Raw genomic sequence first — 24,612 nt, 5'->3', positions numbered from 1 at the left:
GGCTTGAGAAGGAGTCGTGAGTCCAGGAGATGACCTGCCAAGTTGCGGGCCAGATCCATCTGGGGTTAGTGCCACCCCATTCTGAATTCTTTAACTGATTCTTTAATGACAAAGCCTGAATCTCCGTGCACCCAAAACCATTTGCTCTTGCCAGGGTTCGGTGGGAAACTGTTGTCCCCCATCCAGGCCCCCATAACCTCCAAGCACTGCGGTGGCCACAGCACCACTTGGGTCACAAGGGTTGGAGGTACAGAGTTGGGCATCATCAGTGTCCTGCAGGTACCTCCAGCCACGGTGATGGTTGGTTTTTCCCAGCAGCTTCATGTATTTGTTTGTTTGTTTGTTTGTTTATTTTATTTTATTTATTTAATTAGTTTGTATGCCGCCCACTCTCAAAGAGACTCAGGGCGGCTTACAGGTAAAAAAAAAAAAGAGGGGGACATACAAAAAATAAAAAACAACATTAAAAATTCCACAATATTCACATAACTTAGGATGGGGCTGGATAAATCAAGAGCCCCAGGCCTGCCGGAACAGCCAGGTCTTGGTCACTTTACAAAAGGCCGGAAGGGTAGTAAGGGTCCGGATCTCCACGAGGAGATTGTTCCAGAGGGCCGGAGCAGCTACAGAGAAGGCCCTCCCCCGGGGAGTCACCAGCCGACATTGACCGGTAGATGGAATCCGGAGGAGGCCTAATCTGTGGGATCTAATGGGTCTCTGGGAGGTAACTGGCAGGAGACGGTCTCTCAGGTACCCAGGTCCGATACCATGTAGGGCTTTATAAGTAACGACTAGCACCTTGAAGCGCGTCCGGAGACCAATGGGAAGCCAGTGCAGCTCGCGGAGGATAGGTGTAATGTGGGTGTACTAGGTACACCCACTATCACTCACGCGGCTGCATTCTGGACTAACTGAAGTCTTCGAACACTCTTCAGGGGCAGCCCCATGTAGAGCATGTTACAGTAATCCAGTCTTGAGGTGATGAGGACATCAGTGACCATCCAAAGGGCTTCCCGGGCCAGATAGGGTCGCAACTGGTGCACCAGGTGAACCTGGGCAAAGGCCCCCCTGGTCACAGCTGACAAGTGATGTTCTAGCGTCAGCTGCGGATCCAGGAGGACACCCAAATTGCGAACCCTCTCTGAGGGGCGTATAATTTCACCCCGCAGGCTAAGAGATGGAATAGCTGGACCATCCTTGGGAGGGAGCAACAATAGCCACTTGGTCTTGTCGGGATTGAATGCAAGCTTGTTCGTTCCCATCCAGACCCTGACAGCCTCCAGGCACTGGCACATCACTTCTACCGCTTCGCTGAGTTGGCACGGGGCAGACAGATACAATTGTGTATCATCCACGTATTGGTGGTATTTAATCCCGTGCCGGCGTATGATCTCACCCAGTAGCTTCATGTATATGTTAAAAAGGAGGGGGGACAGGACCGAACCCTGTGGCACCCCATAATTGAGGGGCCTAGGGGTCGATCTCTGCCCTCCAACCAACACCGACTGTGACCTGTCCGAGAGGTAGGAGAACCACCGATGAACGGTGCCTCCCACTCCCACCTCTTGCAACCGTCGCAGAAGGATACAATGGTCAAGGAAGAAGGTGGGGCTTAGCAGTGAGAAGACGGAGTTTCAGGCTACTCCTGAAATTCCCCTATTCCGAAGGAATTGGACGGGTCGTTTTCGATCCTAGCTGTCCCGAAGAGACAGTGAAGGTTTGGGGAGATCCAGTGACCTCAGAGACGTTCGCAGGTCTCTGGGGGGGCTTGGAATTCAACCCCTTTTGCCAGCTCCTTCTGGATTAGCTGTGTGCTAACCGAAACTGCAGGTCGCCCCTAAGAATGGTGGAAGTGATTTCAACTGGTAAGCTGATCTTATTACTCAAAGAGAGAGACGGTCCGCATTAAAATCTAAGCTAATTGAAACCAAAGAACAGAAGAATCTAGCGGCGAATTGGTTTTTCTTTAATGGATTTATGGCCGGTGGTTACCCTATTTCTTAAATGTTTTAAAGATCTTCAAAGATCTACTTCAACATTCTCTCTGACTCTCTCTAAGTGGGCTGTAAACTAACTTACTATAAATTGGCTTCTTACGATCTGACACTTTTATTGCTTGGCTGTGTTGGTCTAAGATCAGATAAGATCGCACAGCTCCCAGCGTGTTTTTACTTGCAAATATTTTAGACTGCGTCACAACATGGCGTCGATACATACTCCCAAAAGTTCATTTCAAATGTTTTTCTCTGCATTTCAAAAGTTGTTTGACTCATATGAAAGATTTGAAAAAAAATTGGACCATTTGACATTAAAATATGAAGAAAAAAGTAAGAACGTTGAATGTTTGAATGTTCCTGAAATACAAATGAAGAATGTGAGAAATGAAGCCTCTCAACTTGCTGATGCGCAGGGCGTCTGGGTTATTTCGGAGGGAGAAAGAGATGCAGCCATACAGAAGATTTATTTTAAAAGACAGAGCGCAGGAGGAATGAGAAGCATTAAAGAATCTACACTTTATGAAACATCATTTGCAGAATTTTTAATTCCACCCTTGAGAATTAAAGACAAATTGAAAAGTTTAGCAAGCCTGGGACAACGTTATTATTTCATCAGAGGCATCCTGAGTAAAAAGGTGCGAAGATATCCCTGTTTGGACTTGCTTATAAAAACATTTGGTAAATCTGTTCCACGAATGGCAATAGGATTAAGAAGGTTTTGTTATTGGAGAGACATAGGCTGATAGATGGAAGAATACAATTTGAAATTAGCTAAATCTAATTACTCTTATTTGTAATAGATATAGCTGAATAATAATTGATATTGATAGTAATGTATATAATGTGGAGTTGATATGATAAATAATAATTGGATATGAGAAGGGAAGGTTGGAAATATTTTTGGACCATATACAAAGGTTATTAATCACAATAATTGTTACTATTAAAAAATAAAATATATACAGTTAAATGTTAACTAATATGGGGAAAATGTTATGATATACGATATAATTACATAAAGAAGGGAGAATGATAATAAACTACATTGCATGGAAGATGGAATTTTTGGTATTAAATATTATGGATGTTCAGCTAAAACAGGATATGAGGATTTGATGTCAATGGAGGATTTTACAAACAAGTAAATGAAATGTCAGCATGTGGTTATGGACTAAACCTTTGGCATAGTTAAGGATGAAGGATGTTTAAATAACTGTAGTCAACTAAAAGTGGAGGTATAATGATGTCAATATGGTAAACACATGAGTTAAGATATTTGAATTATGATATGAATTAATTATAATATGAATTAATGGAAGAGATGCACCAAAACATGTAACCAGCTGATATGATATATACCTGTGTTACCCTTTTTTTTTTCTTTTGTTGTTTGTTTCGTTCTTTTTGTCTTTTTTTTTTCCTTCGATTTTTTCTTTCCCCACTGGTGTGGGCATGTATTGTTTAAGAAACAAAAATTATTATTATCATTATTATTATTTTTTAATAATAATTATAGTCAAATGAAAATGGATATATGATGATGGTGACATGTATGAATATTTGAGTTAAAATGCCTGAGTTAACATGAACTATGTTTCTTGACTGTGGAAGAGATGCGCAAAAGTCTATGTCACGCCCCACTCCATTCCATAATTAGGAAAGAAGACTAAGAGACTCCATGAGTTGGAAATCCAAAGTACTTTTACTAATTACAAATGGTAAGCGAGCAGTAGTGAAGCAAAATCTGAATAATATGGCGCGAAAGCAATTGATATATAGCAAAGCCCGTTCCCCCCCCTTAGGATCAAAGCTCCAGTCCAATCATAAGTCCTTCAAATGTCAGGTGTGAGATAACTTCAAAAAGACAGGCCAAGATGGAATGTGAAGGCCGTTGATGCAGGCGGGAAACACGTACGCATGCGCAATCCCAACGACTGGTACATCCTAGAACATTCCTCCAGCAGTCCTCCAGCACATCAATTAAAACCCTCCCACATACACGCCCCCCCCTTCCCGTTTCATGGCAGCTGAAGCAGCAGCAAAGCAGAAGCTGACATCCGGCCGTCCCCCGGAAAAAGGCTGTTAGGCCTGGAAGAAAAAACAAACAAAACAGACAAATAACAAACAAACAAAAGAGGGAAAGGAGAAAAGTCAAGGCTTGTCAGGATAAGAAGCATAAAATTTCCGCAGTAAGCGGGGGGCACGAACATGGGACTTATCAACCCATTCCGTGTGGGAGGGGGGGAAATGTTTCCAAGCTACAAGGTATTGGATGCGATTACGGTGCCGACGGGAATCCAGAATGTCACGGACTTCAAAATGACGTTCCCCATCAATAAGCAACGGAGCAGGCGGAGGGTCATCCGTGGGCCGTAGGTCGGACACCCGAACTGGTTTGATGAGGTTGATATGGAACACCGGATGGATACGGTTGAGATGTTTGGGCAATTGCAAACGAACAGAAACAGGATTGATAACTTTCACAATTGGGAAAGGGCCAACATACTTGGGACCCAATTTCTTAGACTTTTGTGTAGTATGCAAGAATTTCGTGGACAAATACACTAAATCTCCAACGTGGTACTCATAGGGCTGAGAGCGTTTCTTATCAGCCTGCTTCTTATGAGCCTTATGGGCAGCGTCCAAGGTGGAAAGAGTCAGGGGCCAAAGGCGACTGAGACGTTCACTCCAGTCCGCCACGGAAGGAACCTGAGGCTGGGCCGTAGGCAGTTCGGGAATAGGAACAAAATCCTGGCCGTAAACGACCCGGAAAGGGGTGAAGCCCGTGCTGGAGTGAACCGAATTGTTATAGGCCACTTCAGCATGTGGTAACAAGTCCACCCAATCGTCCTGTTGATAATTGATGAAACAACATAAATATTGTTCAAGGACAGAATTAGTACGTTCACAGCCACCATTAGTCTGAGGATGGTAGGCGGAGCTAAGGCCCTGGGCGGAGCCAATGCGTGTGAGGAACTCCTTCCAAAATTTAGATGTGAATTGGACTCCACGATCAGAGATAATACGGTCGGGAACCCCATGTAGCCGGTAGATGTGGGAAAGGAACAGTTTAGCCAACGCCTTGGCGGAAGGAATCTTGTGGCAAGGCACGAAATGAACTTGCTTGGAGAACAAATCAGTGACCACCCAGATGACGGTGTGCCCCTGGCTCTCGGGAAGCTCCACAATAAAGTCCATAGAAATCTCCTTCCAAGGGGCAACCGGGCGGGCGACGGACTGCAGAAGTCCCTGTGGTTTCCCCGGCGGCTTTTTGGCGGTAGCGCAAACCGGGCAACTGGATACATAAAGTTCAATGTCCTTTTTTAAAGAGGGCCACCAGAATTGTCTCTTTACGAGGTGCAAAGTTTTTACGAACCCAAAATGACCCGCCATCCTGGAGTCATGAGCGCGACGAAGGACAACAAGTCGTAGGGAAGCGGGGATGTATAATTTAGCACCAATCCACGGTAGATCGTCCCTCATGGTGCACTCGTCCCGATGGTTCAGGAACCAGTCGTCTTGAGGAAGAGCCGCTTTGAGGTCAGAAAGCAGATCGTGAGGCACGTCCTTTTGAGCTTTGGTCTGTTGACGCGTGAGTACCGGAGCTGCCAAGAGCGGTTGGACGATACTCAGTTTGGAACAATTATACTGAGGTAACCGGGACAAAGCATCGGCCATGAAGTTCTTTCCGCCCGGGATATACTTCAGAGTGAAATTGAAACGGTTAAAATATTGGGCCCAACGCATCTGCTTTGGGGAGAGACGGCGAGGCGTGCGCAACGCTTCCAAGTTCTTGTGGTCAGTCCACACTTCAAATGGGTGTTTAGAGCCTTCAAGGAAATGGCGCCAAGTAGCGAGGGCCCAACGGACCGCAAAAGCCTCTTTCTCCCAAACCGCCCAGCGCCGCTCCGTGTCAGTGAGTTTACGTGAGGTGTACGCGCAAGGTTGCAAGTTACCTTGGTCATTGGCTTGTAGCAGAACGGCCCCAACGGCGACATCACTGGCATCAGCCTGGACGACGAACGGCTGGTTGAGATCAGGATGTTTAAGAACTGGTTCAGCGGCAAAAAGGCGTTTAAGCTTTTCGAATGCCGCCTGGCATTCCATGGTCCAGTCCAAAGGCTTATTGGGTTTAGGCTTCGGGTCGCCTTTAGATTTGAGCAAATTAGTAATAGGGAGAGCAATGTTGGCAAAAGAGGGAATAAATTGACGGTAGAAATTAGCGAACCCCAAAAATTTTTGCAATTGTTTACGAGTTTTGGGAGCGTCCCATTCAGTGACCGCCTTCACTTTTTCAGGGTCCATTTCAACGCCATCAGGGGAGATACGGTAGCCCAGATAGTCAATAGTAGTTTGGTGAAACTCGCACTTAGACAACTTGGCATACAGGTTGGCAGCACGGAGTTTTTTCAAAACAGTGCGCACCAGATTGACGTGGTGGTCGTAAGAGCGGGTATAAATGAGGATATCGTCCAGATATACGATAACGCCCTTATAGAGGTGATCGTGTAGGATCTCATTAATAAATTGCATGAATACAGCAGGAGCCCCCTGTAGGCCAAAAGGCATAACCCGGAACTGGAAACAACCAAGAGGGCAGTTGAATGCGGTCTTCCATTCGTCTCCTTCCTTAATGCGTACTCTATAGTAAGCTTCTCGCAGGTCCAATTTTGTGAAGATGCGGCCCTTCCCCAGTTGCGCCAACAAGTCCTTCATCAAGGGGAGTGGGTAGAGGTTCTGAGTACAGATTGCGTTAAGGTTGCGGAAGTCACAACATAAACGAAGAGACCCATCTTTCTTCTCACGAAACAGCACAGGGGCCGCCACCTTGGGTCGGGCCGGTTCAATGAAACCACGTTTCAAATTTTTGTCAATGAAAGAACGCATCTCCTCCATTTCCCTGGGTGACATGGAGTAAATGCGGGGTTTTGGGAGTTTGACCCCGGGCAAAATGTCAATGGAGCAATCAGTAGGCCTGTGGGGGGGCAGGATGTCCGAAGATTGTTCGCTGAAGACTTCCTTAAGATCCAAATATTCTTTCGGGATTTTCTCCTCTCCTGCAATCCTCTCCTGCCCTCTAGCGGCGACTTCAGGAACGCTAGTGACGTCAGGTGGGTTTGGAGAGCCCTCCCCCACTGGAGGCACCTTCGAGCGAACACGCAAGCGGCCTGTCCGCCAATTTATGTGAGGGTTCCACTTCCGGAGCCATGGGATGCCCAAAATAAGTGGCCTGTCCATGCCAGGCGCGACCACAAAAGAGATTAATTCAGTGTGGGTACCCATTTTCATTTCCAAAGGCTCAGTAAAAAAATGGGCGCCCCCCCCCCCGCAACCGATCCGTCTATCTGGCAAAATACAAGCGGGGTTTTTAAAGTGCGCAATTTGATGCCCAATTTTTCTACCATGGCTGGGTTGATCATGGATCGGGAACAGCCGGAATCAAGTAAAGCTAGGAGGGTGGCAGGTGTCCCCTCAGGAGGAACTTTTAATTCAATAGGGAGTAGAAGGGGCCCCTTGTTTGAACTCACCCAGTGAGGTGATGTGTCGTCATCAGAGTCATCAGAAGAAGAGGAGTTAGCATCCGCGTCATCCTTCAATGGCTGGGCAAGAGGAGGGGGGTTGGTTTCCCCAGCGAAAGCCGTTTCCTTCTTTTTTTTTTCAGAGCCTCTTGCAGGTTTCTCTTCACGTCTGGGAGGGGGTTGGGCAGAGAGGGGCAATTTAGCCCGACAGTCGGGGGCGGTGTGCCCAAGCTTGCCACAGCGAAAACATGTTAAAGGTCTGGAGGAGCCAGAAGGGGGCCCTCTCGCGTCGCCTCGTCGTTTGGAAAGCGATTGAGTAGTAGGAGGGGGGAGGGACTTGGCAGCCCTTTCCTTCCGCTTCCTTCTTTCTTCTGTGGCATAGCGCAGACGAATTAAGTCAAGCTCGGCGTCTGCAGCATGTTCAAACCAAGTGATTAAACGTCTCGGTAGGTTACGATTGACACATTGTTGATAAATGTCTGCGTTCAACCCTTCAGCAAATCTGTCCAGAAGCGCATCCTCCCCCCAGCCTCTCATGTACTGAGACAGACACTGAAATTCCTGGATGTATTGGGCGACGGGTCTATCATCTTGGTCAAAGGTTAAAAACTTCAACTTGTTCCGCTTCTCAGTTAATGGGTCATCAAAACGTTGGCGGAAAGCATCCATAAAACGGTTGAAATTCCCCAAGAGGGGCGAGCCAGACATATGCAAAGCAGTCGACCACGTGGCCGCCTCACCATCCAAAGATAAAAGAACCATTCTGACCCTTAAGGTGTCAGATTCAAAGTCCCGGCCATAAATTTCCATGTAGTTAAACACCTGCATAAGAAAGGAGGGGAGGCTAGCAGAAGCCCCATTAAAACGCACAGGCAAGGGAGGGATTTTAGCCATTCGATGTCTTCGGGGGGAAGGCTGGGGGGGAGGTCCTCTTTGATCAGCAAAACCTCTAGCCGCAGGGGGTGACACGGGCCGAGGGGGGGGTGGGGGAGAATCCTGGCGTGGGTAACGTTGCCAATTTCTCCAGTCTCTTTCCTCCTCCCCCCTTCTTTCCTCCAAAAATGTTTGACCCCAATAATCAGGTAATTCACTCCGTTGGGGTTTTCTCATGGGCCCCTGGTGCTGATAGCCTCTCCATTCTCCTTCATCGCCCCCTCTTCTTTCCCCACAGTACCTTTGGCTCCAATAGTCAGGGAACTCACTCGCCTGAGGTTTTCTCACGGCACCTGGCTCCAGCGAAGTTTGTTGAGGTGGTCTTTGGGTGAGCCCAGCATTCCAGCTTGTCTCTATTTCTCTTTGCCCCACTGAAGTTGACCAACGGGGTGGGGGAGAAGGTTCAGGCTGACTGGAAATTTGCAGTTGAAATAAATCTTCGTGCAAAGGTCGGTCAGGCGGGCTGGGCTGGTGTAAAGAAAGGTCGGGAGGTCCCAGTTCACTGGAATCCGCCCCTCCAACGGCGCCCTCCTCCTCTCTGGTCGGAGAAGACATTATTTCCCTTCTCGGTAGACGTAAATCTCCTGGAAAGGGATATTTTCAGATTTTGCTTCTTGTCACGCCCCACTCCATTCCATAATTAGGAAAGAAGACTAAGAGACTCCATGAGTTGGAAATCCAAAGTACTTTTACTAATTACAAATGGTAAGCGAGCAGTAGTGAAGCAAAATCTGAATAATATGGCGCGAAAGCAATTGATATATAGCAAAGCCCGTTCCCCCCCCTTAGGATCAAAGCTCCAGTCCAATCATAAGTCCTTCAAATGTCAGGTGTGAGATAACTTCAAAAAGACAGGCCAAGATGGAATGTGAAGGCCGTTGATGCAGGCGGGAAACACGTACGCATGCGCAATCCCAACGACTGGTACATCCTAGAACATTCCTCCAGCAGTCCTCCAGCACATCAATTAAAACCCTCCCACATACACGCCCCCCCCTTCCCGTTTCATGGCAGCTGAAGCAGCAGCAAAGCAGAAGCTGACAGTCTATTTGTAACCAACTGATACACTTTCTATAGCATGTAAAGAAGGATGTTGTATTTGTTTTAAATTAAAAATTAAAAAACTTTAATAATAAAAAAAAAGGATACCATGGTCGATGGTATCGAAGGCCGCTGAGAGGTCAAGGAGCACTAGGATAGAGGAGTGACCCTTATCCTTGGCTCGCCAGAGATCATCGATCAGCGCGACCAAAGCAGTTTCCGTGCTGTAGCCAGGCCTGAAACCGAACTGAAAGGGATCCAGATAATCGGTTTCATCCAAGGACCGTCGGAGTTGAAAGGCCATCACTTTCTCAACAACCTTCCCTACAAAGGGGAGGTTGGAGACTGGACGATAGTTACTCAAAATGGCTGGGTCCAGAGAAGGTTTCTTCAGGATATTAGATATTAGATGTAGATATTAAAGAGGAGTGGGGAGAGCATCCAGCCCTGTGGCACAGCACGCGATGGGGGCTGAGGGCGGGGCCTCTCACTCCCTATTAACAATGATTGGAGGAAGGAGCTGAATCTGTGCGAGACTCTGCCGCCCAGCCCAGCCACCATAGGTGGCCTTGGTGGAAGGTATCGAAGGCCGCTGATAGGTCAGTGAGGATGGTCGCACTGCCCCCATCCTGTTCTCACCAGGGATCCTTGACAAACGCGACCAATGCCATCGTCTGCTCTGTTCTACTTGGCATGAGGAAATCTCCAAGTTCTCTGAGAAGATGTGTGCGTGGCTGGGGAGCCACAGCCTTCTGGGAAAAGGTTCTCGTGGAGACCCCCGTGCTTGGCCTCTGCTAGCCAGGAATGCATATGGGTGATTGCCACTTCACCTCTCCTTCCTCCTCCTCCTCCTCCTCCATGGCAGACTCAAGCGGACATCACCCATATGTTGTGAGCCAGCACAAACTCTTCGTGCTGTGTGAAAAGTTGCTTTCTACACCGTAAATCCCACAGCCTTTTATATTATAATAATTTGTGAATGGGCCAATAGCAATAGCAGTTAGACTTATATACCGCTTCATAGGGCTTTCAGCCCTCTCTAAGCGGTTTACAGAGTCAGCATATTGCCCCCAACAACAATCCGGGTCCTCATTTTACCCACCTCGGAAGGATGGAAGGCTGAGTCAACCTTTGAGCCGGTGAGATTTGAACAGCCGAACTGCAGAACTGCAGTCAGCTGAAGTAGCCTGCAGTGCTGCACTCTAACCACTGCGCCCACCTCGGCTCTTGGCCTTCTGCGGCCAATGGGGGAAGGGGTGTCAGTTAAACCGAAGAAGAGGTTGAGGCCAGCAACATCCTTTCATTCCTCACTAAGACTCCTCCCTGTGGGTCAAGGTGCTGTTTGTCGCCAGGCAAATCCCTTGGGGCATGGGGCTGACTTACCTGCAGGACCACCGGTCTCTGATTAATTCAGCCCACCCCCATGTGGCCAGATAGGTCCCTTTATCAAGCAGTGCCTCCCTGGTGGGACTCGGGAGACTCTGCCATGGGACAGGTATTCTGATACCGCATGCCCAGCGCAAGATCTGGATGACCTGCTGGCCTCTGGGCATTAGGGGCTCACTAGGTAGGCAGGGGAGGGCCCTTGGGGGGGGGGGGGTGCCCTTTTAGTTTTTGATTCTTGCTCTTAACAAGCATTTGCCTCAATCAAGTTTTCACTGGTTTTTTTTAGAATGCTCTAAATGCTTCACATAAATGGGACAATTGTATAAATAAGCAAGACAGATGCCCCAAAGGTGCTTTTTCCAAAAGGCCACTGGATTTTCTTGAATTTTTTTTTTCTTTGAAAAGATTTCGCTTCTCATCCAAGAAGCTTCTTGGACGAGAAGATAAACATTGCCACCCTTGTTGAACCCCGGTCACGTTTCTGACTCAGCTCCACCCCGTCCAAGCTGTTCTGGGCGGTTCCTGTCCCTTTAAGGGATCCCCCCCCCCTCCAGCCACCCTGAGAGACAGAGAGGGGATGGGGGTGAGAGCAGGCTGGGACCAGAGTTGCTTCGCGTAGGAGTGGCTGCTCAGGAGGTGAGTGGAGGCTGGGCGGGAGGGCAGCAGCCCAGCTGAGGGAGGGCCTGGGTGAAGGGCAACCAAGGGGATTGCACTGCCCAGCAAGTTGGAAGTCTCTTGGTGCACAGCCTGGGCAAACAAGGGGAAACCAGCAAAAGGGATGCGGGAGGGTCTCTCCAGACCCTGCAAATGGAGGTGGGGGGGGAAACGTGTGTGCAGAGAAGGGATGCTGGCTGGCAACACTGAGCTCCAGATCTGGCAGTGCCCAGAGAAGGGACAACAGAGCCCAACGGTGCCCTTAGCTGGGAGCCCCCAAGGCAGCAGGAGCCATGAATTTCTGGCCCATGCCCCTTGCGTTGGCCCCTCCTCATAGATTGGGAGAGAGAGGGGGGGGAGTTCCTGTTCAAAAGGCTGACCAGGAGTAGGATCTTCCCACTTTCCAAAAGGCCAGGTGGGAGGTGGGCTGTGGCCAATGCTTGTTAAGTGGTCTGGGGGCCCTCTCCCCGACCCACCCACCCACCCACCCACTGTAAGGTCTCACAGGAGCCAATCTTTCTCAGCCTGCCACAGGGGGAGGAGCAGCCCCAGGAGACTGTCCTGTCTCCTGGGAACCCTGGCCTGACTACCCCCCTTTCCTGCGTTTCCTAGTTGCGGGGGGGGGGGGGGGCTGAACCTGTTCTCCCAGCCGCTTGTTCCCCTTCCTCCTCTTCAAAGCCTGTGACTGCTTCCAACCTGAGGGTTAAGGTGACAAAAAAAGAGATCCAGTTTGCTCTGGGGGTTAAGGCACCAGGCTAAGCCAGGAGACAGTGAGTTCTAGTCCAGCCTAGGCGTCAGAGCAGCTAAGATACTTTAGGCCAGTCCGCCCCCCCCCCCCGCTCTAGCAACAAGCACTAGTGATGGATCAGCACTCAATCGATTGGGAGGGGGAACAGATCCTGCACCTGTGGGAAACACCTGAGGGGGGGGGGAGTATAGACATGGAAAATAAAACAGGTTGCGTTAACTAAGGTTTGATGCAAACAAACCTAACTGGGTCCCCCCTCTGGCTCTCTTTTGGGGTCACGAGACCCTGCCCGGGATCTGCCTCTGGCCTTGAGAGGAGGCGGCCAGGCTGCGGCTCTGAGGGTTTTGGCTCTGAGTTGCTTCCCCTGCCCTGCCTTGTCCCCAGGCGGCTCATTGACAGGCAAGGAGGCCAGGGGGGTGGAGAGGCCCCCATCAAGCTGGGCATTGTCTGCGGTCTGGACTGCCTCCCTTTCACAGATGGGCAGGGACGCCTGGCCAGGCAGCAGCCCCCCCCCTCCTTCACAGGCACACAAAGGCAGGCGGCCCTTTCCCACTGCCGTGCAGACAACCCCCCCCCTGCAAGTAGGGGGGGGGGGGCAGGGAGGAGCCACCTGCTGCATTGGATTTCTCCTCCCCCCCCCCCCCGCCTTAGCAGCCCTCAAAGGTTGCTTATGTGGCATGAAGGGAAGGTGCCTCTGCCAACTCCTGGCTTGGCTCCTGCACTGCAGGACTCCCCCCCCCCCCGATGGAGAGGGTCCACGGCTCCCCTGGCGGGAGAAGGGCTCCCAGCGTGGGCAGAAAGTCAGTAACAAGCCAGGAGGGAGCGGAAATTGGCTTATCGGAAGGCACCGACCCAGAGGCACCACCAAATTCTTCAGAGGAACCTACGTGGCAGACTGGCATCTCTAATCAGCCCCTGCCTCAGCTGCCAGCCCAAGGCTCCCCGGCTCCCCCCCACCCCAGCTTTTGTGGGCAAGTGCTGGGCATGGCGAGGGAAGTCCTGGAGGCAAGCCCTCCCATTATGGGGGAGGCCCCACACGGAGGCTCCTCTGGGGACAGAGAGCAGGTAGACAACTGGGACGGGGAGCCTGAAATCTCATTTTTAAAGGTGTTGGGTTTTCGTTTCGTGAGCGTGTATGTGTGCCCCCTCTTTGAATCCCGGCGACTCCCCGGACATGGCCCTGCGTGTCCCTTCTTGGCAATATTTCTGCCACTGTCTCCTTCCTAGGGCTGAAAGAGAGCGGTTGGCCCAGGGTCCCCCGGCTGGCTCTGTCTTAAGGCAGGACTAGAACTCTCAAGTCTTCTGGTTTCTAGCCTGATGCCCAACACCACACCAGAGCAGCTGTCATTGTTGTCACTGGGCTTATAAACCTCAGTGGGACTTTGCAAAGCTGAAGGAATAAATAATGAATCAATAACCAGCCATTCACGCTGCAAACTGGCTCTGGGCCCTGCTTCTCTGTTCAAAGGCTTGCAGAGGCCAACGGAGCCCTTCGGAGCGGTCTCTGCAGGTTACAAGGCATTCAGATGAACGTCAGGTAATTCCCTCAGGTAACTCTGGCCATGAGGCGCCTCGGCCTCTCTGCCTCCCTTGCAGAGGCTTCGTAGCTGGGTCAGGAAAGTTGTTGTTGGCTGGGGAGGCAACGAGAGTTCCCCCACGTGAGAAGTGGACATCCTGTGTCTCAACAGCCCTCGTGGGAGGCCGTGCTGGTTCTCAGGGCTCCAGGCCTAGAAGCAGAGAGAGGGGACTTCAGACCTGCTCTCTCTGTCTCCATCTCCAGGTCCATCCTGCTTTGTGGGGCAGCCATGGGACCACCAGGCGTCAACTCAAAGCTGGCACTGGACAGACAGACAGCACAGCCCCTGGTTGGCGGTGGAATCTGCAGGCGGGCTGCCTTGGCCACTGTCCTCACAAGCACCGCGGCAGCCCTGTGTATCGGCATCCTTGTTTGTGAGTTGGTTTGAACTGGATTTGAGGGTCAACCAGGGGTCCCCAATGGAGCTTAAAGTCCCCTACAAAACGTATGCCCCATTGTACTGACACAGAAAGAGCCCTTTGGTGGTGGGACCTCCTTGTCAGCCCAACAGAGCAGCCCCAAGCAGCCCCTCACATACCTCGACAGAGCTCCTTTTCCCCTAGACCAGCAGCACTTGGGGGGCAGAACTAGCAAAATGGAGAAGGTGCAGCTCCCGGGCCCTGCCAGCTGAACATGTTTAAGGAGAGGGACCTGAAGTGGGCCCACACTACCTGATCTGATAGGACTGGCCTCCTCTGGGAAAGGAGGCAGAGATCAACCTCATGGCTTGCCTTGGGGGAAACGGGAGTAGCAGGGGGGGGGCACTTGCAACATTCTGTCTGCAAGAACTGCAAAGGTGCGGCGGGGAGGGATCCGTGTCCCCTGGGGATGGCTGCAATTTTGCAAAGGAAAGGGCAGAAGCAGAGAACCTCTTGGCTAGACAGGGAGAGTCTGAATTCGGTGCTCATCTTGTGCCAGGACCTTCTGGGGCACCTGTGCCAAGAGGACACAGATAGAGCCGAGATGGCGCAGTGGTTAGAGTGCAGCACTGCAGGCTACTTCAGCTGACTGCTATCTGCAGTTCGGCTGTTCAAATCTCTCCGGCTCAAAGGTTGACTCAGCCTTCCATCCTTCCGAGGTGGGTGAAATGAGGACCCAGACTGTGGGGGCGATATGCTGACTCTGTAAACCGCTTAGAGAGGGCTGAAAGCTCTATGAAGCAGTATATAAGTCTAACTGCTATTGCTATTGCTACACTGGCAGCCGGCCTGCCCATCTTTTCAGCAGTAGCCCTCCTATTGCCGAGATCAGACAGCCCCAAAGCTTGGCAGGGGACTGGCAGCTAAGCAACTGCGTTGGCTGGCAGGGGGTAGGAGCTTGGTGGGCTGGCAGTGCTAGGAGGGGCCCTTGGCAACCACCAGGGCATTGGTGGCTCTCTCCCGCTGCAGTTTTCCTGGGGAAGCAAGAAACCCACTTCGAGCACATGGCAGAGCTGCGAGGGATCCCCTACCGGAGCAGTTTGCAGCAGCCCAGGACTGGCTACTCCCGCCTGCTGACCCCTATTCTGGAGCAGCTGGTAAGGACTCCTGCCTCCTCCTCAAGAGGGTGGTGTGCGGGTGAACCATTGGCAAGGGCCACCGGACACTGCTCCGGCCCTGAGGCAGGGTTGTCCACTCAGCGCTCCCCAGGAGAAGCCTCTCCCGCCCCCTAGGAAGGGTGGCCGTGCACAAGACGGGTCAGCTGCCCACGGCTGGCTGGGCTGTTCCCGGGTGAAGGCTGAGGGAAGGCATCCTGCCAGCCAGCTTGCGGTGTGCCGTGGCTCCTCTCAGCCCCAGGCCAGCCTCCCCTTTGGCTAATTGCTTGAGTGAGCATATGGGTCTTTTCTTGGGGCGAGGCTGCTCTGAGACCCCCCCCCCCGCCCATGTTCTGATGGGCACAGCAACAGGGTCACTGTGCTCCCTTGTTCTCCTGTCTGACTGTTCAGTTCAAAAGCAGCTTCCAGAACTCTCCCCTGGACGGCAGCTGCTCCAGGTGCACCATCTTGCAATACAGGTGGGCAGGGCCGGAGGGCTGGCCTGGGGGGAGCCTCTCCTCCACCCTCCCGCCAGAAAGAGAGGGTAAAGACTCCTTGCTGCTTCTGTTTGGCAGGGAGGGCAATGCCAGCCTCATTGTCCGCTTCCACCTCTGTTTCTCTGCACCGCCGCCCAGCCCTGGCATCGAAATGGACTTCCTGAGGCGGGGACTAGCAGCAGCTGTGGGCATTGAGGGCATCAGGATACCCACTTATGGCACCATCTCAGCTGCTTCCCTCCTGGGTAACCCTGCACTCTTTCTGGCCCTTTGCCCCAAGTTGTCGGGGGTGGTGTGTGCCCCTAATTAGCCCAATTTCTCCTGTATTGCTCACCTGCCCCCCCTTCTGCCCCCCCCCCTCTTTCCAGCAGGGCCGTGGGACCTCACCTTCTCGGGCACAGGACTCAAGTCAGGTAGACTGGTCGACCGTGGAACCGGTCCGGGACCCTAATATTTTGGGGGGCAGCTCCATCCCTCCCTCTGATGGGCAGCATTGGGGACTGGCGGCCCATTTGGCCCTAGCATGGTGCACGAGAGAAGAGGGGCACTTGGGGGCAGGAGCGAGACGGTGGAAAAGCAGCCAAACTGCTACCGCAAAATCCCAGGCTGCCGAGGGCAGAGATTTCCCGGCTCAATTACAGGGTGGGGTTGAGCACCATGGCTGGACTCCCCCCAATGCATCCCCACTCCTCCCCCGGTGTCTGTGCTGAAGGGGAAGAACCACCTCAGAGTCAATTCTGCCACTGTTTTGTTCACAGGAATCTGTCCAGGGGGGGCCTTTGCCTGCCACGATGGCCAGTGTGTAGCCCCAGGAAACCTGCAGTGTGACGGCTGGAAAGATTGCTCGGATGGTTCTGACGAGGCCGAGTGTGGTGGGTCCCTCACTGCTGGGGCTGCTAGGCTGCCTGCCTCTGCAAAGCTGGGCTTCTGTGTGCTCCCTCCCAAACTCCCTTGGGGGAGGATGGGCACAGGCTGCGGGTGCCTCCCCACACGGAGGGCTGAACCACGCAGAGGGAAGGACCCTTTGCAGAGATAATTGACCTTCGGGGGGGGGAGGGTCTCTAGAGAGGCTACCTTTCCAGGTGGGGGGGAATGAGGAAGGGCACCCGGCCTTGGGAAGCCAGAAGGGGGCTGTTAGGTTGGGGGGAGGTGCATGAGCTAATCCTCACTCAGTGTGACCAGTCAGGCCGGAGTGACCACAACCAGGACAACGGGTGTCTGGAAGGTTTCTTCTACTGGGTCAAAGACAAAGAACCCTCCTCTCTGACCAAGTGCAAACTGCAAACTTATTTTAAAAAAAACCTGAACTGAGCAGGGGGGGTGGGTGGGGCAAATGCATTTGGGGAGTTCCTAATTTGCTCTGAACCCCAAACCAGAGCTGAAGTCCCTGTCGTGCATTTCCTCCCTTTGTGGACTTCCAGGGTTTAATGGGGGGGAGGGGGCTCCGCTGGCCTCCCCTATTCGCCATCCCCCTCCCCTGCTCTCTTGCAGATTGCGGGACCCGGCCAGCCATGCGATCCGCCACTCGGATCGTGGGCGGATCAGAGGCGCTGCTGGGCGAGTTCCCGTGGCAGGTCAGCCTGCGAGAGAGCAATGAACACTTCTGCGGGGCAGCCATTGTGGCGGCCAGGTGGCTGGTCTCCGCGGCACACTGCTTCAATGAGTAAGCCCGGGAGCCCCCTGAAGTGGGGGGGCACCAAGGGGGAACGAGAGGCTGGCAGGGGGTGGGTGAGGCCAGAAGGAGCAGCTCCAGGATGGAAGGAGGCAGGCAGTGGGGACACCGGGGGGGGGGGAGGGGGGAATACAGTGGGTGTGGAGCTACAGCATGGGGAGGGGGAGGAGGGAGGGGGAGGCGGGGCAGAAGAAGCCCATATAGCTTCTCCAAAACAGAAAAAAGAAAAAAAAGAAAAAGTGATGGATGCCCAGTCAGATCAAAATGGCTGGAAGGAAGGAGAGCCACAACAGAGTGTGAGGTCACATGGGAAACAGGGACCTCGTCCCGGACAGGCATTCTAGGAGAGGGGGGGGGGGGCTTGCATTTTCCTGAGACCTCCTGGGGGGAGGGGAGCCAGGGGAGATTGAAGCTGTCACATCGCAGGTTCCAGGACCCCCGCACATGGATGGCCCAGGCAGGCACTGTCCGGCTGAGTGGCGGTGAGGGCGGCCGGGGGGCACAGGCCAAGGTGCTACGCATCCTACGGCACCCCTCCTACAACGCAGAGAGCGCCGACTACGATGCAGCCCTGCTGGAGCTGGCGGAACCCCTCACCTTCAGCAAATACATCCAGCCCGTGTGCCTGCCAGCCCCCTCCCACTGGTTCCCCCCCGGCAGGAAGTGCCTCATCTCTGGCTGGGGGTACCTGAAAGAAGACTTCTGTAAGCAGGGTCCCTGGTGGTCAGGTGGAAAATGGGGTGGGGTGGCACAGAATCCCCCGGGTCAGGGGCTGTCACTGAGCGGCCACCCTCAAAGGGGTGTTGCTGGGGCCAGGGTTTGTGCGGGGAGATTGAACGCTGTCTCCTCCTGCCACCCTCAGGTGTGGTAGAGGAGAAACTCCTCAGCGAGGCCAGAGTAACTACGCAACCATTGTGTGTGCCCCCCTGAAAAGCTGCTGGTGTGCCTACAGCAAGGGGGGAGGGAAATCCAGCCAGCCCATAGCTGCTGGTGCTGCCGCTGCAGACGCATACTCTGCCCCAATGCGGTGTCTCAGGTCCTGACCTCAGCACCCGACCCCGCTGGGCTGCCCCAGGAGCAAAGCCAGGACCCTCTTAGCCTTGTTCTCCCTTCCCAGTAGTGAAGCCGGAGCTGCTCCAGAAAGCCACGGTGGAGCTGCTGGACCAGGCTCTGTGCGGCGACCTCTACGGCAGCAGTGTGCTCACCGACCAGATGATGTGCGCTGGCTACCTGGAGGGCAAGGTGGACTCTTGCCAGGTAGCCCCACCCCTCAGCAGGCTTTGGACGGACCCCCCTTCATGACCTCCACTCCACCGTGGCCTTTTCCTTCCACAGGGCGACTCCGGGGGGCCCCTGGTCTGCCAAGAGCCATCCGGGCGCTTCTTCCTGGCAGGGATAGTCAGCTGGGGGATTGGCTGTGCGGAGGCCAGGCGCCCAGGTGTTTATACTCGTGTGATCCGGCTCCGGGATTGGATCCTCGAGACCACGGCCATATCCAGGGGCCCCACCGCCTCGGCCATCCCAGGCACTGGGCTCCATCCCTCGGCTCCAACAGTACGGCACCCCAGGTCCACCCTCAACTCTGCCTCCCCAGCCCCAAGCAGACCGGCAGCCACGAAACCCCAGTCCTCAGGTAGGGCAGCTGGCAGGGAGTGAGTGGAGGCGGGTCGGCCCCCTCCTGCATCCACCACAGCTGTTCCCTGTTCATGTGCAGAGTGTGGTCGGCGGCCTGGTTTCTCCAAACCCATGAAAATTGTGGGGGGCCTGGAAGCATCCCAAGGGGAGGTCCCTTGGCAAGTCACCCTGAAAGAGGGTCTCCAGCATTTCTGTGGGGCCGCAGTCATTGGGGAGCGATGGCTGCTTTCAGCTGCACATTGTTTCCACCAGTAAGTGTCCGTCAGCAGGAGCCCTTCGGCAGCTGGGCTCTCTTCTGGGGAGCTCCCGTTTGGGCCTCCACTCCAGTAGGGGGAGTAACTGAGCGGATGCTGTTATGGGGGGGGGTCTGTTCAGCAGGAGGTGGCAGCAGAGAACCCGAGGGAGGGGTGCCACCTTAGGGCTGAGGCAACCCTGGAAGTCACCTGCCGTCCTGCCTCACATCTGCCTCGCCCAAGACCGGCCCTACTCCCTCCAGCCTCGACCCGGGGGGGGTGGGGGGTGTGGCACGGAAGGGGCAAAGGGCCTGCTCTGCCTGTGGACTGACGGGGCATCGTTCCTCTTCCTGTATCGGCAGCACCAAGGTGGGACACCTCACTGCCTTCGCAGGCACCACCTCCCTCTCGGCCACAGAGACCTCTTCTGTGAAGGTCGGCATCCAACAAGTGGTGCTCCACCCTTCGTACGACCCTGCCCTACGGGACTTCGATGTGGCAGTGCTGGAACTGGCCAGGCCGCTGCGCTTTGGCAGATACATCCAGCCTATCTGCCTCCCACTGGCCGCCCACAAGTTCCCTGTGGGCAGAAAGTGCCTGGTTTCAGGCTGGGGCAGCCTCCAGGATGGCAACGGTAGGAAGAGCTTCCTCAGGGTAGGCAGGGAGTTCCGGTGGTGCCCTGTGGGTGGAAGAGCGCCCACCTTGCATACTGAACCCCGTTGGGCAAGAGCAGTCTTTGCCACACTCTGGGCAAGGTGAGCCAAGGTCTGGGGTGGTTCTCAACGGGGCCCAGAACTTTGGGCTAGTCCCTGCGAGGTCTCTTCCTCCTCCTCCTCCTTTTGGGCTTCCAGCTTCTCAGCCTGAGAACCTCCACCGAGCCGCAGTGGGGATCCTCGAGCAGACGACCTGCGAAGGACTGTACAACGTTTCCCTCTCGGACCAGATGATCTGTGCGGGGTTCCTCGAGGGGAAAGTGGATGCCTGCCAGGTACCAGGAGCACTTCTCCCCCACCCTGGCCCTTTCAGGACTGAGAGCCCCCACCCCCAGCCAAAAGCACCACAGGAGGAGAGGGGCATAAAGGCCGAAAGTGTCGTTTTGGAAAGAAGATACCACCGTTTCCCAACCATGTTCGAGTTCCTTTCTGTTTCCATAGCGGGAGTCTGAAGGACGCACAGCCAGGGGGCTCTTAGTGCTCTTTCAGCTTGATGGTTTTCTTGCAGACGTTTCGTGGCCCCACTAGGTATCATCAACTGTGCTAAAAGGGAAGAGGGTGCCTAGCACTAGTTGGGCTACGAAACGTCTGCACAGAAACCACCAAGCTCAGAGAGCACCACATGGCTCAAAGTTGAACACACTTCTGCTGTGTTGCCTGGACCCTTCGCATGGGTCCCTCCCAGGCCTGACCCCTCTCCCCACCCCTGCGGCTCAGAGCGTGGCCGCTGCCAGTTCCCCTGGACGGCTCTCCTTCCTTCGCCATGCAAACCAAAGGCCACACCGTGTTGTGCAAAGGCTCCCTGCGCCCTCTCGGCCTGGGTGGGGCCCTGGCGATGTGTGGCTCCCCTGTGCCGCTACTGCTGGAGCACCTCACCGGCCCCACTGGGCCAGATGCCAGCGCAGTGGGGGGAGCCCTTTCTCCTTGCTCCTGGCATCCATCTTTGGTCTTTGCCGCCTGCTCCACTTTCCTTCCCAGGGAACACACCCCAGGACTGCCTCCCTTTCCCACGCTGCCCATTTGCCCCCTTTTGTTTTGCCAAGCAGGGAAGTTGCTGGAGGGGGGGGGGGTTCCTGTGGCCTTTTCAGGCCCAGCTCCAGCCTGAGAATTCTTTCGGCCTTCTATGGAGGAATTGCCCTGGCTGGAAGAGATGGGGGGAATCCACCATGAAGGCCCTGGACCTCGCCAAGAGGGGCTTCCTCCCGCCTTCTTTCCAGGGGGACTCAGGGGGACCACTGGCCTGTGAGGAGACCCCAGGAACCTTCTACTTGGCTGGGCTGGTGAGCTGGGGCGCTGGCTGCGGGCAGGCCAAGAAGCCGGGAGTCTACACCCGGATCACCAAGCTCAAGAGTTGGATCCTAGGCATCACTTCGCCCCATCTCGGCACCACAGAGCCCCTCAGATCCAGGACCACCGCTGCCTCCACCGCCTCCGGCCCAGAGCAAAGGCCTACGCGCCTCGGCCCAAGCGCCAGCCCTGCCAGCTTCACCACACCCGGACAGGAGGTCAGCGCCTCCAAGGCCACCCAGCCACCAGGTGCAGAGCAGAAAGAGGCCGAGGGTGCAGGTAGGTGGGTTGTGCAACCCAGCGTGGCAGAGGGAGGCCAGCAGCAGCAGCAGCCCTCTTTCCCCTCCTCTGCCACAACCGCTTGCCAGGAAATGTTGGTTCAGACTCTACCTTGCCACGAGCAACGCCAGCCGTGGGTGGGAATTCTGGCTCCCTGTGGAGAGAGAGGAGCCGGCCCCTCCGCTGGGCTCACCTGCTTCCCCCCCCTCCGCCAGCCGTGCCCTGCAGCCCCTCCACGTTCAAGTGCTCCAGCAAAGTCTGCATCGGGAAAGCAAACCCGGAGTGCGACGGCCTCATCGACTGCGGCAACGGCTGGGATGAGACTGGCTGCAGTGCGTACCTCCCCCCCTCCCTCCCTTTCACCAGGGGCAGCAGCTGCTCCAGTGGGAAGGGGGGGCTTTCGAAAAAGGGACACGGAGATGTCAAAGGGGGGGGGAATCTCTCAGTAGGTTGCTGGGAAGTCTTTCTGATGAGGGGCTGCCAGCCACTTCCCCTGCGGTCTCCGAGAGCCCCCCGCTGTCCCCACCAGCGCCAAAAATGGGCCCACAGCTGTACCCCAGAGCGGCAGGGGGAACCCTGTGGCAGCACATGGGGGGAGGGGCAAAGGGGGAGGAGTGTGTGTGTGTGTTGCTGGATTGGGCTGCCCTCCCTTCAGCCACTGCTTTGGCCCTTTCCAGCAGACTGCGGCTTGGTCCCCGCTGCAGCCTTCAGCAAGATCGTGGGAGGAAGCGGTGCAGCGCAGGGCGAGTGGCCATGGCAGGCGAGCCTGCGGCTGCAGCGGAGGCAGCACGCGTGTGGAGCCGTGGTGATTGCTGAGCGGTGGCTACTCTCGGCTGCCCATTGCTTTGACGTGTGAGTGGGGGGGAGGGACTGGAGGAAGGCCCTTCAAGCCACTCCCTTCCCACCCACCCCCACCGGCCTCCCAGCAGGTTGGCCTGGCCACCCCAGGCCTCTTGGTCTCAGCAACCTCCAGGGCTGCCCTGGCCAGGCCAGTGTGGGCGCGGGGGGCTCTCCCGAGGCCTCTGAAAGGCTGACGGGCTCGCCTCTTGCAGCTACAGCAACCCCAAGACGTGGGTGGCTGTCCTGGGGACACCCTTCCTGAGTGGCCTGGATGGGCAAGTGGGGAAGATTGTCCGGATCCACAAGCACCCCTTCTACAACGGCTACATGCTGGACTACGACGTGGCCCTGCTGGAGCTGGCCGCCCCCCTGCGCTACGCTGGCTCCATCTGGCCCATCTGCCTCCCAGACCGCACCCACGTCTTCAGCGAGGGCGGGGCCTGTGTCATCACCGGCTGGGGCTCCACCAAAGAGGGGGGTACGGATGTTCCTGCCTATCAGCCCTGCCCCCCGTGGGCTCTGTCAGATCAAGGGTCTTCCAGGGATGCCCTGGCGTGGGATTCTTCAGCTCAGGGTGGAGATGTGACGTCGGGGGTCTTGGGGGGGGTCTTGCTACCTGCAGGCCTGGTGAGCCTGCGCCTGCAAAAGGCCGTTGTCCAGGTGATCCCGGAGCAGGACTGCCGGAGGTTCTACCCCACCCAGATCAGCAGCCGGATGCTCTGCGCTGGCTTCCCGCAGGGGGGCGTCGACAGCTGTTCGGTGAGTTCCATGCAGCAGCAGTGCCCCTACGGCCACCAGGAATGGCGAAGGGCAGTCCCTCAAAGTCACCTTCCCCCATCCCGTGCTCAGGGCTCGAACGCTCATGCTTCCCTCTTGCTCCGTAGGGAGATGCGGGGGGGCCCTTGGCCTGCAGAGAGCCGTCTGGCCGCTGGTTCCTGGCAGGCGTCACCAGCTGGGGCTACGGCTGCGCCCGGCCTTCCTTCCCCGGGGTCTATGCCAAGGTGACAGCAGTCCGGGGCTGGATTGCGCAGAACCTCAAAGCGTAACCCCGTACCCACTGGGGCCAAGAGGGGGAGGACCACAGAGACTGGCCTCTCACGGTCCCGATCCTGCCAAGGCCCTTTCCTGAAAAGGAGGACTCTGCCAGACAGGGCCCTGCTCCAGCCGCAGGTGCATTAAATGAAAATAACCCACTTGTGAATTTCCATGAGGTCTCTCTGGGTCTGCTGGGACGGGATGGTCTCTAGAACCCACAGCCTCCACAGCTGGTCAGGAGAAGCCCCCGCAATGCTCACCCAAGCTTTGGGATGGCTTCCCCTCCATTTCAGACAAGAGGAAACGTGGAAGGAGACTGAGGCCCAAGGAAGGGTGTGTTAGCCAGGGCGAGCTTCCCCGCATCGGCCCATCTGCCGCTTCCTCTCTCCAGCCCCCAAAAGGCAGGATGCACATAATGTGCTCAAGGAGGATGAACAAAACACACTCTGGCAGTTCACATAAGCCTGTAAGCCTGAACAAGCCTTCCATGTTCATTCTCAGCCTCAGGGACAATCAATGCACCACCCATCCTGGCTGAGCCCATCTTCTCCAAGGACAGATGCTGGCACTCTAGGGATGGAAGTCTCTTCCACTGCTGGCCAACGGAACAAGGCCCAGCCACCACACCCTACTTGGCTCAAGGCAGCTTCTCTTTGCTCCCACAAAGCAGAGGGGCAGTTTGCACTTCTTCAAGGAACCACCCCCCAAAAAAACCCCCAGAGGTCCAGCAGCCTAAATCAAAGCTGAGACAGGAAGCCCACTCGCTGCCAAGGGGCCCCCAGCCTCAGAGAACAGGCAGGGCAGGCCTGGCTTCTGCCAGCCTCCAGGAGGAAGGGAGCAAAGGTCCCTCGAAGGCCGGGCCTCAGCAACGCAACAGCACTCTGGCCTTCAGTTCCTCTGCAGCCCCCACGGGAGGGGGCTCCCAGAGAGCAGCCCCCCCCTGCCCCAATCCAGACACAACTCGGAAAGGGGAAATAAGGACTCCCCCTCTCTGAGCAACCTCAGCCTCTAGGGGCCGGCCGGCCTCCTCCTCTGACCGACACAGGCGAGGGGA

At 55.0% G+C, this 24,612-nt stretch overlaps 1 protein-coding gene across 1 annotated transcript; it reads left to right on the top strand.

Moving 5' to 3' along the window:
* Nucleotides 1-11,453: 11,453 nt before the first annotated feature.
* TMPRSS9 (transmembrane serine protease 9) lies at nt 11,454-23,974 on the top strand. Its single transcript, XM_087703427.1, has 20 exons — nt 11,454-11,512; nt 14,059-14,228; nt 15,243-15,370; nt 15,779-15,846; nt 15,943-16,109; nt 16,233-16,277; nt 16,623-16,736; nt 17,356-17,527; nt 17,963-18,240; nt 18,654-18,793; nt 18,872-19,169; nt 19,251-19,422; nt 19,767-20,038; nt 20,256-20,392; nt 21,335-21,683; nt 21,899-22,015; nt 22,364-22,535; nt 22,736-23,001; nt 23,146-23,282; nt 23,408-23,974. The coding sequence occupies exons 2-20, from the start codon at nt 14,084-14,086 to the stop codon at nt 23,567-23,569; spliced, it is 3,339 nt and encodes a 1,112-aa protein (XP_087559553.1). The 5' UTR covers nt 11,454-11,512; nt 14,059-14,083; the 3' UTR covers nt 23,570-23,974.
* Nucleotides 23,975-24,612: the final 638 nt, after the last annotated feature.

This window comes from Thamnophis sirtalis, unplaced genomic scaffold, assembly GCF_051295495.1.
Source record: "Thamnophis sirtalis isolate CommonGarterSnake01/CBP01778 unplaced genomic scaffold, rThaSir2_p1.2 scaffold_1, whole genome shotgun sequence".
Classification (NCBI taxonomy): Eukaryota; Metazoa; Chordata; class Lepidosauria; order Squamata; family Natricidae; genus Thamnophis; species Thamnophis sirtalis.
The sequence above is the reverse complement of the archived record's forward strand: the minus strand, read 5'-3'. Positions and strand labels throughout refer to the sequence as shown.